Source organism: Myodes glareolus, chromosome 17, assembly GCF_982192425.1.
Source record: "Myodes glareolus chromosome 17, mMyoGla1.1, whole genome shotgun sequence".
Classification (NCBI taxonomy): domain Eukaryota; kingdom Metazoa; phylum Chordata; class Mammalia; order Rodentia; family Cricetidae; genus Myodes; species Myodes glareolus.
Window position 1 is genome coordinate 15851082 of NC_142042.1, and position 20600 is coordinate 15871681.

The following is a 20600-nucleotide window of genomic DNA, read 5'->3' on the forward strand; positions in this document are numbered from 1 at the left end:
CTCACTATGCCGTTTTGTGTTTACTGAGTGAATAGCTAGAAAAGCCTCATTGGCAGATTAATTTCTGTTTGCTTCTTATGTTTCCTGTTTGAATCAACCATTTCTGACTACAAACATGAAGAGGTAGGGTGCTGTCTTTGTAAGAGCGTTCAGCTGGGCTTCTTTTTAGGATCTTCAGTTTACTAATGATGCATCCTTTCAGGCTGACCCATGTCCCTAATTGTGCTATGTCAGTCATCAGTTAGAGCACAAATGAGCAAATGTACTTAGGTGCTTTTTGATCTCGGCTTCGTCACTCTGTCACTGAAAGGAATAAGCATTAGCTCTCAAGGGTCTTGATATGTCAGTATATATATATGATACTATATATAATCAAAAAGTTAATTTTAATATGTTGTTCAACGTTCTTTGATTTTGCTCTGTAGCATGCTAATAAAGCTTTATAACCGTTTCCCATGGACATGCTGTTACAAAAACAGGGGCCTTACCAAAACGTCAATCCATCACTCCCACCCAGCAGAAAGAAGGCAGAATTGAGACCCTATTCAATTCAATAAACATTGAAGGAGATAGTGGAGCGACACAAAGATCAATTCTGCTTCAGCTTCCCCTTTATCAGCTGTAATGGGTAGTGCAATCAGAGGTTTGTTGCCCAGCCTTCCTCCCTCTGGTCTTCTCTCTTTGCCTGTAATTTCTTTTACTAACTTTTGCACAGGAGACAAGAGTTGAAGCATGTTTCCAGAGAAGAAAATGGATGCTTCAGCCTGCTCTAGTCAAAGAAAAGGCTAGAACTGACAGACAGACAGAAACTCTGTCAAGCAGGAAATGAATGGGATCATCCACCCATCATTCAGTACAAAACTCTTGATACTCAATATTTTGTAAAAGATTAAAAGTAGACTCCAGCTGAACTCGGGCCACGAGCCCCTCCTTCTAACCCCCTCACTTCTGTACATCTGTCCAAAAATGTCTCTTTTTGTCATTGACTTCTGGAAGCTCTTTTACTTCCCTCCCAGTGTATGATCAGCTCACACAAACCACACAGAAAACAGAGATTCAGGTTGCGTGTGAAACATTTAAAACCAAACCACGAAATCAACAGTATCTTCAAAATCCTTGGAGTTCCAGAGAGAAGTTCTCAGAACTGAAATGGGTTACAACAGACCCATGGGGACACCAAAAACCAGAGGAGTGTGAGTTTGAGGCCAGCTTGAACACCTGGACAGGAAGGCATAAAGATTACAGGTACATGGGAGGGCAAGCAGCCCCTCACACGAGTGAACGCCTCTTACCAGCTAAAAAGTTGGAATTCCAGCCCAGGTGTCCTGTGCTGTAAAGGCTGACGGAATTGTGTGTGCAGACATTTCATGTGACCCAGGCTTAAGACCTGAGTGCATATGATCTTGATCAGGACTTCACTCCTTTCCTCAGACATAGCCTAAGTTTACAGTGAAGGTTTCCTACCTTCCTATAGCCCTGTGGACCAGATGTCCATTTTCTTGACTGTAATCTTATGAGGTGTCCCTCAGGAACCATCCTGTAAAGGCAGTAACTTCAAAACCCAGCAAAGTCTATTTGGGATTATTGTCTGTTATACGACAGGCACACTCCACCTTTATAGGAGCTGCTCGGTATATCTTCTATATGCATTTTTGTCTGCACTTTGGAGAACAATAAATATAGCTTGAAGGTGTTAGATTTTTTTTTAAGATTTTGTTTTATTTGCTCATGAGTGTGTGTCTATCAACCACCTGTGTCCAGGTGCCTGCAGAAGTCGGAAGAGGATGTGGAATCCCTGGAGCTGGAGTTACAAACATTTGAGAGCTGCTCTGCGCAGTTACTGAGGTACAAACTCTGGTCCTTGTAAGAGCAGAAAGCCGCGTATTGGTCACCAAGCCATCCCTCAGGCCCCTCCTGTGTTCTTAACATTTTATCAGACCACGGTGTCCAGACAGCTGATCCATCTGGGATTTCAGCAAACGGTAAAGTGGCCATTGTTCAGTTGGGTTTTGCAGAGGTTCAAATTGGGTTTCTGAATGACTATATTTTACTAACAGGATCAGAAACTTTCTCCCCTTGTAAGGCTGTCCCTCCCTGCTCTCTGAATTTGAAATTTGCATAGTCTCCAAACAATGGGTAAGGAAAGCCTCAGGCTTTCTTCAATTCTTTTGTTAGGAAAGATCTCCTGGTGTATTTTGGACAAACTGGACTCATTTTTATTTCCGACAGAAGTGATAGCAGACAGTCTAGGATCCTCGGGAACAGCCCAGATGTCAGGAAACCAGATGCTTTCTTTCTTGAATGGGTTGGGATTTGGTTTGTGCAATTTTTTGTACGTCAGGCTGCTGGAAGTTTTCTTCAAGTCCAGGATATGAATATTGTATATGGGATACTCTGATGCCAGCCGCCATTTACATACCGAACTCTGTAGCCTGCCTCACCTCACAGCAGTGGGGATCACAGAGTTCCTGCACTGCAGAGGCAGGACCTTCAAGTTAGGAAAACACCTGAAACAATCATGGGAGCCAGTGGCCACATTGGTGGAGCAGCAGGTGGCAATTGAAATGCAAGGTGTCAATCTACCAGGAGGAAGCTCTCTGATGAGTGAATCTCCTTTAAGCAAAGCTACAAGACTGCAGACTCTGGAATGTCTTTTGTTTCTTCTGTGCCTTTACATGTTTGCTGCTACAAATCTTTCTCTGGTGTCTGGCAAGGTATGAGTGGATGTGTGGAGATCCCCACTGCCTGGAGTGTAGTGTGTTTATCACATGAACACACCCTGATCTACTGGACACTTTTATCTGTGGATTGTCAAGAATGTGATTCCTCCCTAAACTGTACTGTCTAATTGACATAGTAATGATCGCCTACACAGGGTTTGATGAATAAAAATAAATACAAGGATATGTTTTAGATTTAAGGCGGATGAATTCCACCTAGACTGATTTAGATCAGAGCTCAGATTGATGATCAAGGAAAACCTTTGTGTTCAGGAGTCAGTCTTACTCCGACTTTTTTAATGCTGAAAAGATGCAGCCATAGCAACAGCGATCACAGAGTTCCTGCAGAGCAGAGGCAGGGTCATGTGAAGACTCCTTAGAACCCGGCACTGACCTAACAAGGTTTACTGCAGTGTAAAATGGAATCTTCAGAGGGTGGAAGAATAGAGGAAAGCAAGAGCCCTAGGCGCTAGATAACTGAACAGCCCACGATTGTCAAGGAGAGCATTGGAAACTTAACAATGACAAATTTATTTTAATGTATTTTTATGTGAAAAAAATGGATTCAGATTATTAAGGCATGGTGTTGCAGTTTTCTTACTCTTAATTATTTCCTGATACATGGTTTTTTTTATTACTTTAATAAACTCTGGTATCAGTTACATACAATTTTTGAGAGTCTCACTATGAGTAGCTGCAAACTGGTAAGACCTGTTCCTTCGCATCTTAAGTACTGTGACCTGAAGTGTGTGACATCACACCAGCTCCTGCACATGCCTTAGAGAACTCAGGATGTCTTTTCAGAGCTCTGCTTTGACCCATGTGATTGGCATAATTCTCTGAGTCAAAATTAGGATCATTTTGTCAAGTTTCAGAAGAACTGTACTTCTATTTAACATAGTGGGTAAATACACACATTGATTTATAAAGATTACTTTTACCTAAGTCCTCTCATTTTGAAGCCTGAATTCAGTTATTCCACTTATTTGAAATCATTTTAAATCTCACATTATTATTATTTGGTACTTTTCTTTGTTTCTATTCTAAAAGGTTTCTAAAAAGTTGCCTTTGCTGTGTATTTTGTTGCAGCAACCAGGAAAGTAGCAAATTCAGCAAATTTCAGTGCTGTGTGCCTCCTTTTAGAAATGAGTTGATTTATCTGTGTTGCCAATGTTATTTACAAGGAGTTGTTAGAATTCTTATTTTAAAATGTTTCTTGTTGATCACAAATGGTTGTTATAATTTTCATTGCATATACTTGTCATACATGTTGCTATATTATAGGAGAATATTTTCATACAGGTGTATCTTGTGTGTTAACATACCCCCTTGCCCCTACTCTTCTCTTCATGCCTGCTTTTCCCATTAGTCCTCTTTGTTTCCCTAGACAGTTACATTTTAAACTATTTTGTCATATTATACAAACATAATTTTATATATCGATATGCAGTCTATGAGTTATATATTAAAGAAAACAATCTTTGTTTTCTGAGATTGATTTAACTTGCTTAATATGATTATCTCTGGTCACATTCACTTCTAGCAAACATCACAAATATGTTCTTTTCACCTAATTACTTTCCACCTAATTTTTTGAAACAGGATCTCTCAGAGAACCCAGTCTATCTGTTGGCTAGACTGGCTGGCTAATAGGCCCCAGGGGTTGTCCTGTCTACCTCTGCCCCAACCTCAGCGCTAGACTTACAAGCGCACACCACCATGTCACCACGTCTGATTTGGTATGTGGGTGCTGGCATCTGAATGTAGGTCCCCATGCTTGCACTGCTCTCAATCCCATTAAAAGATGCTAACTATACCTTGCATTTTTGGCAGTTGGGACACAGTTTGTCTACACTCCATAGTACTAAGAACTGCTCAATAGATGAAAAATAATTTTTGTTCTGCTTGGGAAAAATCAACAGGATTTCAAGTGCTAATAATAGGAAAGAGTAGTGTAAGTTTATGGTTACAGATAAATCGTTAAAGTATCTTTGGTAGCCTCAGATTACACATCATCATTTAACGTTCATCTTTAAAGTTACTGCTCTACATTATGCTTAAGTATCATGTTACTATGTAATTTAAAGTCAACTCTTAAAGTTTGGAAATTTCTGTTATAGTTTCAATCTATGTGCATTGAAACACTTTCTTCTTCACCCATGGATTTGTGGATTCTTCTCCTTGTCATGCCAATGACTTCTTCCATCTTCAAGTGGGATATATATAAATATATATATATATATATATATATGCAGACACACACACAGACACACACACACACACACACACACACACACACACACAGACACACAGACACACACGTATTCCATGCAGGTGTCTTCATTCATATTAGAGTGTGTTGATAGGATTATCTCCCACCAATGTCCACAAATCATGCCACTGCTGAAAGATTAAGCGATTTTGAAATAATGTAGAGCTTTTCATTGTCTCCAGTAAGGAATGAGACTGGCCTATTCAGACCTATCACCTCCCTAGGCAACTTGGAGCAAAGGCTCAGTGTCCATTTGCCTCCTGGAGATTATCGGGCAAACAAACTTTCTTCTGGGCAGTGCTGTTAGTACCTCCCAATGGCATCCTTGGTGCAAAATCTTATATGAGGATGAACATGATTTCAATGATTACACCAAACATCGTTGCAGATTTTTAGTTCTTTATTGCAGGACCCAATTATTATCAACGGGAGCAACTCCTGTTCCCAGTTCTGCAGCCTAGTCATCTGTGTTTTGAATGTTAGGAAATCCCTACTCTTTAGGCCTTTAGCTTATGATGCACTTGCGTGAAGCTGCCTCTTCATGGAGAGCGTTTATCTCTTTCTGAAGACTTTGGCGCTCCTGCTGGAAGGTCTCCTTTAGGAGTCGATCCTGTTCCTAAAAAGTGACAAGTGGAGACAATGAGCCATCGCAGCGAGTTCATCCCCATGTTCTATGCAGGTTCCATAGTAATAAATTTTCATTATTTAATCCCTTAACATTTTCTTCACCCTGGATTTTTAATGCTCCTTTAACTTGTTTTTAGTCATGAGTAAACTTTAATATTCAAAATTTTCTTGTGTTGATTTTCTATTCCCCTCCCCAGAGCTATTGTTTTCTTTGGGCAGCTACTGTCACTTCTCCTGGGCTTCCTTCAGCTGAAAGCAGTTCCATCGATGAACCTAAATTATCAGAACAGTTTTTGTTTCACACTGGCTGCCTATGGCTCCTGTAGGTAATCTTAATCATGTTTGACTTCAAATTTTAACATTGTAGACTTTAATACATCAACCCATTTATACCTTATATAAATATGCAACACAGGAATGAATTCTGAAAATCTGACTAATGCTCTGAATCATCGACTAAGGAACTTAGTCTAGAGGCTGGGGGATGACTGTCAGTAACATGCCTGCTGCACAAGCATCAGACCTGAGCTGGAATCCTAAGCACCCAAGTTAAAGCTAGACACAACACTGTTTTGTAATAACAGGCAGGGAAGTCAGATATAGACAGAGCCTTGAAACTCATTTGCCAGTCAGGTGACCCCCATCAGTGAGCTTGAATTACAGAGAGAGACCCCTGTCTCTAAAAATAGAAATGGAGAGAACAGGAGGCTGGATAGATGGCTCAGCAATAAAAAGGCCTATAAACCGAAATTCAGCTGTAAGCCACCAATCAGGCAGTTCCCACCACCAATAACTGCAGCTCCTGGGGATCGGACCCCCTTTCAGCCTCTATAGATACTATATGCACACATGCAAATATACATACATGCGCGCGCGCGCACGCACGCACACACAGAAATACACACACACAAACACACATACACACTTAAGATTTTTTTTTTTTAATGAAGGGAACATAGAGGTGGTGCAATTACAATACCTGAAGTTTGTGCTCAATGGCCCGCCGGTGCTCCTCCCTCATCTGGGCCTGTTCCTTCTCCATCTTCTCAGTCAGCTGGTGCATGCGTTCCTGGTAGCTCTTCTCTTTCTCTCTCATCAACTGGTCGTTCTTCTGTTGCATTTCCTCCAGGATTTTTGAGGCGGTCTCTGCAGCTTCAGCTTTCACACGCTCCACTGCAAGGAAAAGCAGGAAGGACGGTGAAAATGCAGCACGTGTGGCTCTCTTCTCCTCACCTGCTTTCTCGTTACTGCTGACGTCAGAGCACTACCATGCCTGGTGCAAGTCCCTAAGATACAGCTTTGTTCTTTTAGCTCAGCTTTAAGGTCCCAGGTTTACAAGTAATTTAAACATTCCACAGCTTTGCAGGGCATGTAGCCCCTTAATTTGTGCCTCACCTTCAATCTCCTTTTCCTTTTCTGTCAGAGCCTGGTCTGTCTGTAGAATTGCCTCAATCACATCTTCCTTGGACTGCAAAAACTTCTGCAGAGCATCTTCAGCCTCCAGATTCAGAGAACATGAAGTTACCATCAGGAATCATTGCAAAGTTGTGCCTTCCTCCATACCCACTTTCCACTAGTGATGCCTCTTGGTTCTAAGATTCCCAGTTATAGAAACAGGCAAACAATCCAGGCTGGACTCCACTAAAGAATACCATTTATTGTAGGGTTGTTTTAAAAAACAAAGATTGTCTTTTCAGATTGAGGGCTCGAACTTTAGAGTTTATGGTACCATGGTCATAGATGGGGAAAGTGTGCTGTTGCCCTTGTGGAGAACAAAAAGATCTGAGAAAATGAGACAAGAACAGAAGCAGAAGAGTGATGACAGACAGACAAAGGACATTATTATCTGACACAGTTGTTGTTTAAAGCCAGTGTGAAGTCCAAACTGATGAATTACAAGTTTTGTTTAAGGGGCCAACATTGGACCCTTTGCAACACAGAGTCCTGCTGAAACACAGGGCGACAGTCACACTGGTGGTTAATGTGATTGTCTGGTGTGAATTCAAGTGTTGAGTGAGTGCACTGTCTCTGATGAGTAAGCAGAACACATCCAGTGTGACAGCCTTCACATATGTGATGTTGAAGGAGCAAATGCCTGAAATACAGACAGTAAGATCCTCTCACAGCGATGCTTGGGTGTCACACTGCAGTCTGAACCATGTCAACAACTTCCCAGAACACACACATAACCTCGGTTACCTGCACCCCCTTTCCGGGCGTGTTATAGTACTTTTTCTTCAACTCCTGTAACTTCTGGTTAAAAAGACAAAAGCCCCTTGGTTTGTAATAAATGCCCTGCTTCACATCCTCTTCTAGTGGACTGAAAATATCCTGAAGCAGAGCTGAGCACCGGTCTGAGGACGCCTGTACATTCTTCGCTAGAAATTCCTCTTGTTTTCTTTCTATCTTGGTCTTTAATGTAAAAATGATAAAAAAAAAGAAAAAAACCTGAGTTTAGAATTTCTGGCATCATTTCTCAAAAGAAAAACAAATGCAAGAAAAAAAAACAATTAGAGGAAAACTTCTAAACACTGATGATAAGGACCCCCTTCCTCTGATCCAGCTTTTTACTGACACCTTCTTTGCTCCTTGGCCGTGGATTTCAATGCAGAGATTCACGCCTTTAGAGGCAAACTACTTTTTCCAGACTGGGTGACAGATGGAACATAGAATAAATAGGGTTCAAAGTTAATTTGCTTCAGATAACTAGGGCTAACATTTTCTTTGCTATTGGCCTGAATCAGTCTGCTGACACTGGCCATGCAATTTGATCAGACACTCTAATTACTTTTCTGAACTTAATTCAGTGAGGGGTATTGTTACAAACTTATTCATGAAAGTAGAAATGTTTTAAAATTTTGAGTCTGTGGTAACCTATTTATATTATTTATTCTATTTATTAATAGGTAACAGTTAGTACTTCAAAATCTAGTAACATTTGCTCTCTTCAGACACCCATTTCATTTCTTCATAGAATTTTGACTTCCAATTCTATATCCAGGTAAACATGAGAGAACTATTACCACTAATTCTGTTAGGAACACTTGGTTAACATCTTTGAAGGAATTTTCCATGAAGATCTTGATGGCTTCTTTCTCACTGGCCCTGTGAAGGTCCAGCAGCTCCTGGAGATTTTCCGTGGGCAGCTGCAACTTCTGACTCATTTGCTGGTCATAGTGGGCAATGGCCTTTTGCACTGCAGCTGCATTCTCTGTCTGGGACAAAGTCAGGACAGCATTCTCCATGCAGGGCAGACCCCCACCGCAGATAGTATTCACATAGGTCATCACCAAACTCTTTAGTCCTACAATCAGGAAACAGGTGACAATATTTGCTACAGAAGGATGAAAGGGAACACTATTCTGTGGAATTTTGAATATGTCAGTTATTGGTGCCTGAAAGCATCAGTGTCCTTAGCATCATTTGGAAGAATGACAGACAAAAGCATCTCAGCCTCTACTTCACCTTGATGGGATTAGACATTACTCTGTGCAAAGATCCTTTCATGAGGTCTGAGACATCAAAGGCTAAGAATGTTAGATGGAGATTCCAAGAGCCTGTGTCTGTGCAATGTTTGTGCCCATGTTTAAACAAGCACCACCATGAGAACAGGCTCCACACCTCTTTCATATTTGTCTGTGTCACCGGTCCTGTCCAAACTAAACATTTCATTCTAATTCAGGAGCAAAATGTACTCTTCCAGTCAAAAATTCTCCATCAGGTTGATTAGAAACAAATAGCATTGCCCAAGGGAATTTTGTGTATGTGTTGATGATACTCACTAGGTCTATGCAGATGTTATTGTACTTATGTATTAAGGGCCACATCTGTTTAGTTCATATCACATAGGTGGACACAGAACCAGGTTTCTGGGTAATTTAAAAAGAATTTTTTCTTTTGCCCCCCTTTCTTTTTATTCAACAAGATAATGTGAAAAAGAAAATCTGTTATAATTGCTGGTACCATCTACAGCTTTACACTACAGTGGTGATAAGGCTACATTTCTGATGGAGGAGGGTTATCTGTCTATTGTGTTATTTTCATTGGTCAATAAAGAGACTGCCTTGGCCCCTTGATAGGACAGAAAATTAGGTAGGCCGAGTAAACAAAACAGAATGCTGGGAAGAGGGCTATGAGGCAGATGCCATGGAGCCAGCCACCAAGTCAGACATGCTGAATCTTTTCTGGTAAGCCACCACCTTGTGGTGCTACACAGATTTTTAGAAATGGGTTAATCAGGATGTGAGAGTTAGCCAGTAACTAACTTTCTAGAGATAATGGGTCAGGCAGTATTTAAATGAATACAATTTGTGTGCTATTATTTCCGGGGCTAAGCTAGCCATGCAGGAGCCAGGTGGGATGAAAAGCAGGCCTGCCCGCAGCCCCTCACTACACATTTCTACAAGGCTAAGGTATGTCATAGCTATCTTATGGTACTGTGGCCTAGACTGGGAAGAGACTCACGTGGCCCATTGACCTTGAGTCCTCCTGAAAGCGTTTTAACCTTGGAAGAGCTGAACACGTAGGAGCAGAACTTGGCCACTTGTTCCACGAAGTCGGAGTCTAGGTCTTCATCCTCCAATGCTTCCAGCTGGCCAAGCTTTTTCCCTTGTACTGGCCGCTCAAAGACAAAGCATTTCTTCTTTGGGAAGAATTTACGGATACAGAGTCGTGGTAGATTTAACTCTTTTTCTTTTTCTTTTGGACTGGTACCTAGATAGAGGAGAAAAGAGGTTTTGAAACAGGGCCTGGAAGGTGAGTATATGTTTTAAAATTCAGTCATGTGAGCTTTTGAAATTCTGGACCACTGGAAGCCAAGGCAGGAGAATTACAAGTTGAGGCCAGCATAGGTTACATAGTGAGACCCTGAAAATGAAAAACAAAAGGAACAAATGAGGGTTGTCTATTTTAAGCATTTTCAGTCATCTAAAATGCTTTATAAAAATCTGGACTGTGTGCATACACAACATGTAATCCCTCGAGTACAGTGTCTGTACTCTTACAGTGTCTGTATTTCATTTCCAAGGTGCCTGGCAGCTGAACAGTTGTGTGTGGGATACAATTTCCCAAAGTTTGGGCTTGATTACTGGTAACATTTTAATCTACATTTCTCAAATATATAATCATTGTGTACCATATTTTGTGTTTCATCTTAAAACAAGTCCAGAGCAGGGAGGTCAAATCAATCACTATAAAGAGAAAGTGAAAGACAATCTTATTTCTAGGACAAATGAGAAAATTATAGATAGAAAAATCTGAATTTTCAGGGTTTTGAAATCCTCATTTACCAGTTGTTAGTCTCTTACCCTGTATAAGCTTTAGGGAATTCTCCAGGTATTCATCTGGGGAGATGGATTCCCCATTTGCTTTCAGCTCGAGAGAGAAGTCTCTCAGAGTCCACACGAAGTCTGGAAAGAAGCTCACAAATTCATCTGAGTCCTCCAATTCATCCTGGTCAGACGAGGATCTTGTTCTGATTCTGTCTGTCAGCTCTGTCACATAGCTGAACAGATAATTAAGGAAAGCCCAGAAACAGCCAGAGCACCAACCGCAGCTCCAGGGTGTATTATTAGTTCCACATCTTCCGGGACCCTAGCCCCAAACCCTCATTTGCTTTGTTCCTAACGTTGGTGTGAACACGGTAGCTACATACATATGAGCTATTTTTTTCTTTCATGTTGCATTCAGCAAGATCTAGAGTCACAGAGTTGGTGTATGAAGGCAGGGTTGCACCACATAAAGGATACTGCAGCTGGTCCAGGGCCTGCTGGTTGATGGTTCCCATGCTGTTGTACACAAAGATGCTGCTTAGAAGTACAGCCAGGGCAAAGATCCAGCAGTCATTCTGGTTGTCACCCTGGAAGTAAGAATACATGTGATTCAGGAGTATGTTTTGCTCTTATGTGACTTTCAGATCAGCAGTGATTAAATATACAGACTTCATGAGAGGATACATTTGCCTAAAAAAGTGAGGGAAGCCTTTTTGACTTTTGCAAGGTACAAAACAAAACAAAACAAAAACAGCAATGAACCTACAGATGCCGTCCACGGCACTCACAGGTGAATGTTTTTTGGTTTGGGGTTTTATTTGCGATGATTCTCACTAGTCCTGCTTAGTCTGTTGCTAGTGTCTCAACACTGCAGGCTGCACACTGCTGTTCTGTGAGCCAGTCTTGTGACAAGTTCCCTCTTCTTTGTTGACTAAACATGACGACATGTCACGTAAGTAAAAATGAAAAGGATTTAGTGTTGAAGTTTAAACTCTGAGTGAAAAACTAGATTTCCAGTGAGAAGACTTTGTGGAAAAAAATGCTTTCAGTGAAGTTACAGCTGAGTTCAATGCTCAGAACCTGCGTGGTGGAAAAGAGAACTGACCCCACCTGTTGTGCAGCAGTGCACACACTCACACACACACACACACACACACACACACACACACACCCAATGAGTGTAAATGGTTTAAAATGGCATAGAGAACAGTTCATAATATTCAGAGATGAGGGAATGAATTGCACACTGTGCCCTCAGTCCTTACTTTCTCAACGTCTCCCAGGCCCTCTGTATCAAGCAGAACTAGGGTGCGTCCTGGTTTCTGGGGATGAGGGACACACCACATCCAGATCCCCTTGGTGTGAGACTGCACTGTGGAGCCTAGAGAAAAACCTAAAAAGCAGAGAGGAAAGAGGGATTAGACATGTGAAAACAAGTACTTCAAGAAAGTGATAATAAAACTAGCATAACTAAAAAGATGGCTCAGTGGTAAAGTGTGCCTGCTGCTCTTGTAGTGGACCAGAGTCCAGTTCTCAGCTCACAACTGCCTATAACTCCAGAGTCAGGGAACCTTATGTCCCATTTTAATATCTGTGAATGCCAGACTTGCATGTGGTACACAGGCAAAATACTCATACATGCAAAATTAAAATAAACAAATCTCTTTTGAAAAATCAGCACAATCAAGTCAGGAGAATTAACTGAAACCAAAGTTTGTGCTGATCTCACAAACAGAGATATAACAAAAATTCAGTTTTTAGATATGTGGAATGCTACATACAGTTACATGACCTCCATGCTTGCACCGTGGTGCCATAGCAGGGTCAGTCTCTCATGTGGAGTTCCCGAGCTTGCTGTGTGTGAGGCCGTGGGGGTAAAGCTGAAGTAACAATGGAGATCCCAGGAGGTTAGAGATGCCAGGGTTGTGGGATATCCACTGAGGAAACCTGGATTCGGTGAGTGGACCTGGCCCTAGAGAGAGCCCTTGTGTCCCACAAGGAGCAAGGACCTTGAATCAGGGTTGGCAAGCTGCTGCTGTCTAGGTTTGGCCACCACATGCCCTATATACTGCACGTGGAACTATAGGGTTAGGTGTTTTTCCTACGGGCGTTTAGTTTTTCTATGGCATTTCCTTTCCTTCCTTTCCTCCTGAACACTGGAAATAGGAATGTTCATTCCATGCCATTGCATATTACAGGTAAGTAAGTTAAAATTTATTTTGCAAAGGCTCACAGATGCATGGTTATAAACTGTTAAAACTTTAAGATTATAGGGAAGTTCGAAGTTATATCAAATGCATTTTTGAGTGAGGAACAGAATGCTATGATTTATAAGTTTGTAATACAGGCCTTGCTGTCGCACTCAGTTCCCTGCTTCCTGCTCAGCCATAATATAAACAAGCCACAAGCTCCTACCACTACACATGAAGGCACAAAGTGCTGTCTTCCCTACCATAGTGAACTGTGAGGCAAAGTAAACCCTCTATCTTTACACTGCTGCTGTCAGTCATTTGATCAGTGATAGATCTAATACAGCATAGAAAACCTGAAAGCCTGGACTCTGACAGGTGTCTCTACAGCCATATTCTTGTCAGCACCATTCAGAGCACTCAGCTGTCCTGTCTACAGGCGAATGGATAAGGCAGTGTTAGATACGCACTGTCATTGAACCTCAAAAAGGAAAACAAATCGACACATGTCCTCACAGTGACAAACCTTGAGGCGTCTTACTAAGTGAAAGGACCAATCACACACACACACACACACACACACACACACACACACACACACACAGAGAGAGAGAGAGAGAGAGAGAGAGAGAGAGAGAGAGAGAGAGAGAGAGAACATATTATGCCTGAGTTCACTCATGTAACATTCCTAGGACAGCCTTAGTCATAAATATAGTATTTGTAATAATAATGGTATAAGTTGAACAATGAACTACTAGAGATGGATGAAGGAGATAGATAGTTGCATAAATTTGTTTAATGCCACAGAACTAGATATTTAAAAGAAAATTGTAAAGACAAACCTGATGTGGGATTTCCCTCTGTAGGCTATGAATATTTGATTAGCATTTCTTAATAAAGAAGCTCCTTTGACATATAGCAGGACAGAATATGGTAAAGTGGAAAAATTCAAGCAGAGATAGAGGAGGAAAGAAGGCAGAAACAGACAAATGCCATGTAGCTACCAAAGGAGAAAGATGAGAAAGATGCCAAAATCTTACTGGTAATCCACAGCTCTGTGGCAATACACAGATTAACAAGAATGGGTTAACTTAAGGTATAGGAGCTATCTAGGAATACTCCTCAGCCATTGACCAAACAGTGTTGTAATTAATATAGCTTCTATCATAAATTCAGGGTCATCCAGGACTACACATTGAGCTAAAGGCCTGCTTGGGCTATATAGCATGACCTTGTCTCAAAAATCAAAAACAAACTGACTAAGCAACAAGAACAAAAAGGATTTCAACATCCAATTGTGACTAGAAGATTAAATTTTTCACATTCTCATGCACAAAGCAGACAATGGGAGTGGACTCAGGGGACTCAGCTCAGCTGTGTTGGAGGAACTCACCTGTTTTCTTCCCAGCCAGCCTGTTCATCAAGTAGGATTTGCCTGTGCGGTAGAGGCCCACGATGGCCACCACCACCACTGGCTTCTTGATGGCAGACAGGATCCTCAGAGCCTCCTGGTTGGCTACCAGTTGCCCTTTCACATTCTCTATGAGGCACACAGGGCCTGGCATGTGGTCCTCTGAGGCCATTGTTCAGGCTTGTCGTCCCCTGACTAGAGAAGGAGAGATGACATTAACTATAATCAATTCTTTTTTCTCAGAAGGTAGAGTAATCCAATTCTTAAAAAACACAGCAGTGCTGTGTACATCAGAGACATAGGTGAAAGAGAATCTGTATAATTTTTGAATCTTAAAGAATATTATTAAAGTATTTAATTTATAATGTAAGAGGGACAACATTCTACTTCTCTTACAACACAAATATTTCACTTAATTTACACTGAAAACTTTTCTTATTAAAGATTTTTACTGTAGACATCAATTATAAATAGAGAATCAAATTCAGAGATGTTATTTTATATTGTAGTTGTATTTAATTAATTAAATATTCAATTACTCATTTTTTATAAATTAAATTTATTTATTTTACATCTTTACTGAAGTTTTCCCTCCCTCTTCTCCTACCATTCCCCAATTAACTCTTCCATCATTTCTGTTTAGAAAGGGGCAGACCTCTCATGGGTATCAACAAATCATGCCATATAAAAGTTGTAGCAAGTCTAAGCACCTCCCCTTGTACTTAGACTGGGCAAGTCAATCCAGTATGAAGAATACATTTCCAAAGCCAGCCAATGCATTAGGGACAGCCCCTATTCTCATGGTTAGGAGTTTCACAAGTAGACCAAGCCACACAACTGTCACAAGTAGGTAGAGGACCTAAGGTGTTTCTATGTAGACTCCCTGATTGTTGGTTAAGATGCTGTGAGCGTGTTTGGGTCCGGGTTAGTTGTTTCTGTGAGTTTTCTTATGATGTCCTTGACCCCTCTGACTGCCACAGTGTTTTCTCCCTCTTTTTAGCAATATTCCTCAAAGGCAGCATAATGTTTGGTTGTGAGTCTCTGCAAATCTTCATCAGTTACTGGATGAAGCCTCTTGATGACAGTTGAGGTGGTCACCAATCTGATCACAGGACATGGCCAGTTCAGGCTACATATCATCTATTTCAAGGAGTCATATAATAAATATAATAATTTTATATATTTATTATATAAATATATAAATAATAAATATATAAATATAGTCATATATAAATAATATATTATTTATATATGACTATATTTATATATTTATAAATATATTATTATAGTCATATATAAATAATAAAACTTCTGGGGGTTTTCCTTACATCAGGTTTCTACCTGATCCCAAAATGCCCCCTTCCAGTCATCTCTTTCAGTACTCTCCCGCTCCATCCGTCCCCCAACCTGACCCTTCATGTTCCCATCACCAACCATAGGAGTTCTCTTCTATTTCCTTTTCCTAATTTAAAGCCATGGATCCCCTTTATTATCTAATCTCTCTGGGTCTGTGGATTGTAGCATAGTTATTATTTACTTTATAGCTAATATCCACTTATGAGTGAGTACATACCGTGTTTGTCTTTCTGGGTCTGGATTACCTCACTCAGGATGCTTTTTTTCTAGTTCTATCCATTGACCTGCAAATTTCATGATGCCATTTTTTTAACAGCTGAGTAATAAATACTCTATTGTGTAATTGTACAACATTTTCTCTATCCATTCTTCAGTTAAGGGGCATCTAAGTTGTTTTCAGAGTCTGGATATTATGAAAAAGCTATTATGAACATAGCTGAGCAAGTGATGGAGTATCCTTTGGGTATATGGTCAAGAGTGGTATAGTTGGGTTTTGAGGTAGATTGACTCCAAATTTTCTGAGAAACTACCATATTGTTTTCCAAAGTGGCTGTACAAGTTTGCATTCCCACTAGCAGTGGAGGAGTGCTCCCTTTGCTCCATATCCTCTCCAGCATAAGCTGTCATTTGTGTTTTTGATCTTAGCCATTCTAGCAGGTGTAGGATGAACTCTCGGAGTAATTTTAATTTGCATTTTTTCTGATGGTTAAGGATGTTGAGCATTTCTTTATTTCTCCTTAGGTTTTCTGAGCAGTTTCCATTTGGCAGAGAAAGGAGAAATGCAAAGAGGAGGAAGAAAAACACTGGGAATCAGAGACTAGGAGCTGACCAGGTAGAACAAAGCTGTCAGGAAGAATGTGATGAGAGAGAATGGTGCCTGGTTGGGGTTCTGCTTTCTAGAAGACAGTAGGAGTGGGAAGGCATCAACTCTGCTCCAACACTGACCATGATCATTTAACCATGCCCATCAGCAGACTGCGTGAGCACAGAGAAAGACAATCCCAGTGTTTCTCACTCTTGCTAAAACCACACATATTCTGCTCCCTAATTTACAGCAAGTCCTATAGTGACCCCTAGAGACTGGCTGCCCTGATCATACCACCCAGGTTCACCTGCAGCTGTGCCCTAGCCATGCCCAGGAGCAGCCTTTTCTAGTCACAGTAGTTCTAGAGAAAATGAATTAGCCCTCAAAAATGCCATCTAGTTCATGCCCAGGCTGATTAACCCATGTTCCAGAGCAGGGCTCCCCAAACCTAGCAAGAGCAAGTGCTCCTTAGCCTCTCTTGCTGCTCAGCACAGGTGAATGGGCTCTGTTGCTGTCTTATTTCCTCACCAAATTGTGAGGCTTTATGGTTTGCCCCTAGTGAACAAATATTGAACAGCACTGTAACCTTTGTAGCGGGTTGAAGTACTCAGAAACTAAAAACATTCTGACCATGGAAGTAAATAAACAAAACAGTGCAAAGCCTTCATTGGGCTGGGTCACTGGGAAGTTTTAGTAAGCTTTGTCAAGACTTTCCAACCAGAACATGAAGTATTGGGATCGAAAAGATCTTGAACTCATTTGCTGTTTACAAATACTTCCATGTGATATAGAGTCTATGGAATAATTTTCATCTTTGAGGCCAATTACAAAAGTATTGATGAGGAGGAAGGGTATAATTCTTTTAAAGTCTAATTTCTGAAAATGATGTAAGAGGCCCCCAGACCTTACCACAGCTGACTTCATGATGGAAGTGTTATCCAGGCCATAAAACTCAGCATGTTGACTGCGTTGTCAGCCAAAATGAAAACAAAGGCCTAGATCTTCAAAATCCATAGTTCTGTGAAAGTCTCTGAAAGTACTAACTCTGCTTTCTGACTTCTGTATTTCTTCTTGTGGCTAACTCTTCTCATTCGCTGAAGTATGTCTACCAAGAACATGGATTCTGTGCTTAAAAGGTCATGCTCAGAAAGGCTTGAACTACTCTGGGATTCTGAACACCCAGTGTAATCACTGGCTAGCTAATAAATAATTATTATTGGTTTAAAATGGTGTCCAAACAGTCTTCTATGGTATATATGTCATAGCATTTCTCGAGGTCACACAGAGATCCCCAGGGTTCAGACCCTGAGACACTGTGTGTCTCAGAGCCCCTCAGAATACGGATGAGTGCAGTGGTCAAGGCATTCCTCAGGGGTGCCAAACCTGGGGTGTTCCAGGTCCCCAAAACTCCCTTTGGTCAACTGTCACCTAAGGTTTCTGAGGATTCTGACACCTCCACCCCAAAAAGAAGCAATTAGAAAGTCTCCTGGCCTGTCACCTCTGGAGTGACAGTCTGGTTAAGGTGCTTTCTGTTTGTGTCCACAGGAGAGGTTGACAAAGGCTGCTGATCCAGTGTCCAGAAAGGTGTGAGACTTCACCAGATTCCTGTCTGCCAATTCTTTCTCCTGGTACTGACCAATGGCTTTCTCTGGTGTGATAACCCCTCCCAGGCTTAAGACTTTGCCCCGTATATTGGGGAACCAAATTCTTTTGGCTCTGCCAGATCACCCAGAGAAACAAACAACACCCCCAAGTCCCACTTTGGAGTTCTTGCTTGTTTCATGGCTTACTAATGCTCAGGGTCCCCAGTTGTCCTGGTCACCATGTCAGGGTGGGGCCAAGCCTCTCATCCAGAGCACCATGCTATCTGAGCCGAGTGTACAGAAGGAAGGAGAAATACTTTCCCAAGATCACTGCCTGCTCTACACAGCCCCACAGAAGAAAACAGAAGGAAGTTTTCGTCTTTCTTTATTTTTGTGGTTTTTTTCAATCAATGATCCCTATAATTGGACAATTCAAAACTCACTATTCTCTAAAAATAAAATTAAACAAACAAACAAATGAATGAGTGAATGAAGTGGCTGGGTGAGCAAGAGTGTAGTTACCTGACAATGCAGCCGGGACAAACAGATTTTCTCTTCTGTCCAACACTGAATAGAAAGAATTTCAATACTATTCACTAGGCCCTGTTTAGAAAGATTAAAGAGAGCTGCTAAAAATATTTCCTTTGCTACTCAGTTAGCTCCAGATAGTGGTAAAAAGGTATAAATGTCAAAAAATTGTATAGACATCAGGAGGTTTAGTTGCTGGAGGTAGCTGAAAAGGTGTTTAAGAACAGAGAACCGATTAGGACAGGACCTTTTGCCCAAACTGAAACCCCCCCCCCCTCTCTCTCTCTCTCTCTCTCTCTCTAACAATGAGATGCAGAAACCATACCTAATGACCCTGGAAATGAAAAGGAAAAATACAATCCTTATTTTGTGGCTTGGATGGACAGGCATCCTGGTGCCCTGCCTGAAAAGCACATTTCCTGGCTATAAAGAGACCTGGAACCTCTGATTCTCATGAGTCTGATTCCTCCAGAGAAACAGGAATACACTGTTTAGGACCTGAAAGATGCATTCTCTGGTCTCCCACTGGCAGAGGTGAGTCAACCCATTTTTGTTTCTAAATGGACAGATCCAGAGGGAGGTTACTGCTGGCTACTTTTGGAACCCGATTGCTTCAAGGATTTAAAAATTTCTCCAATACTGTTTGATGAGACTCCAAATGCCCTGCCCTTCCATCAGAAGTTTCCGAGGAAAACAGATTATAAAAGGGCACCGAGGGAAAGCTGCAAGAGTTACAGACCTTGGTCTGCAGATTGTCTGCTGGGAATTTATATATCAGAGGCTACCTGTCTTAGCCACAAGCTGAGACGGGCAAATGGAGCCTGTCTCAGAGTAGGATTGCCACCATCTTTCAGATCCCAGCTCCAAAGACTAAGACATGGGTTCATGAGTCTAGGTGCAGCTGGTATTGTTGCCTCTGGATACCGGAGTTTGCTCTGTACATGAGCAAAAAGGGAAAGGGGTCACTGAGTCACTAATCTGGACTGAGATTCAAGAAAAGACCTTTTGGGCTTTGCAAGTAGTTCTGCCTTCGGCTCCAGCTGTACCACTTCCAGATGCCTCAAAACCTTTTCAGCTGTCTGTCTATGAAACAAAATACCACAAAAGCAGCTGTAACCCAAACACTGGGGCTACGGGAAAGCCCTGTGACATACCTGTCCAAATGGTTAGCCTCTGTAGTGGCAGGATGGTCCTCCTGTAAGTGCTGTGGCAGCTCCTGCTAATACAATAAAGAAAAGGACAATAGGGGGATGGAAGAAAGGAAAAACGAAAGAAAGAACTATAAGTCAAACCAAATCAACCAGCTAACCAAAGAAACAAGCTAACTCTGCATCCGGATCAAAGTCATACAGTACCCCACAAGTTCGCTGAGGCCCTCCTCTGACGAATACCAAAATGCTGTCTGTCTAATGTCTGTGTGACCCAGTCACAGGTCTTACTCCTGGACCACCCTCGAGTCTGGCTTGAGAAACTCACCACTGTCAGTCCTCCTACCCTCTTGCCTGATGCCGACTTGCAGGTGCTCGTGTACGACTGTCACCAGGCTCATGGGAACTGCAGTAATCACTTCAACCAAAATGATTTGGGTCCAAGCCAGGTTCCTCAGCCCAGAGGGCAGAACTCTTTTATCTGATCCAGGATCTCAGATGGGAAAAGGAAAGCACACCATGGTGCACACACAGTCAATATGCTTTTACTGCCAGGAATGCCCATAGTTTGGGGGATAGAGAAAAGGGACTTCTGATCACTGGAGAAAGAACATTAAGAACAACTAGATAATCATGTCCCTCCCAGGCTATTTGACTGTCCCTACAAATTGTCCTCCTCTACTGCCAAGGA

The 20600-nt window shown here is 41.6% G+C and overlaps 1 protein-coding gene across 4 annotated transcripts; it reads right to left on the reverse strand.

Annotated features, from left to right (window-relative positions):
* Positions 1–5373: 5373 nt before the first annotated feature.
* Positions 5374–20324, reverse strand: LOC148119325 (guanylate-binding protein 1-like). Of its 4 annotated transcripts, none has more exons than XM_087897504.1 (13): positions 20238–20324; positions 19916–19977; positions 18756–18836; positions 14472–14684; positions 12155–12282; positions 11367–11476; positions 10926–11122; positions 10084–10332; positions 8643–8923; positions 7819–8031; positions 7015–7117; positions 6599–6792; positions 5374–5608 (listed from the first exon to the last, which is right to left on the reverse strand). In XM_087897504.1, exons 4-13 carry the CDS (start codon positions 14659–14661, stop codon positions 5498–5500), a joined length of 1776 nt encoding a protein of 591 aa, XP_087753630.1. In that variant the 5' UTR covers positions 14662–14684; positions 18756–18836; positions 19916–19977; positions 20238–20324; the 3' UTR covers positions 5374–5497. The 4 variants fall into 4 exon arrangements, with proteins under 4 accessions (XP_087753630.1, XP_087753631.1, XP_087753629.1 ...); XM_087897505.1 differs by having other exon boundaries at positions 19916–19980; positions 20238–20289; XM_087897503.1 differs by lacking the exon at positions 18756–18836.
* Between the last annotated feature and the right edge of the window lie 276 nt (positions 20325–20600).

Excerpts from the sequence above, each read along its gene's own strand:
- LOC148119325 (XM_087897503.1), bottom strand. The coding sequence starts at position 14,661 with ATGGCCTCAGAGGACCACATGCCAGGCCCTGTGTGCCTCATAGAGAAT. Across the intron at positions 10,333-10,925 it reads TTCCCTAAAGCTTATACAGG|GTACCAGTCCAAAAGAAAAA; the intron begins GTAAGAGACTAA and ends TCCTCTATCTAG. Across the intron at positions 7,118-7,818 it reads CGCCCGGAAAGGGGGTGCAG|GCTGAAGATGCTCTGCAGAA; the intron begins GTAACCGAGGTT and ends CTGAATCTGGAG.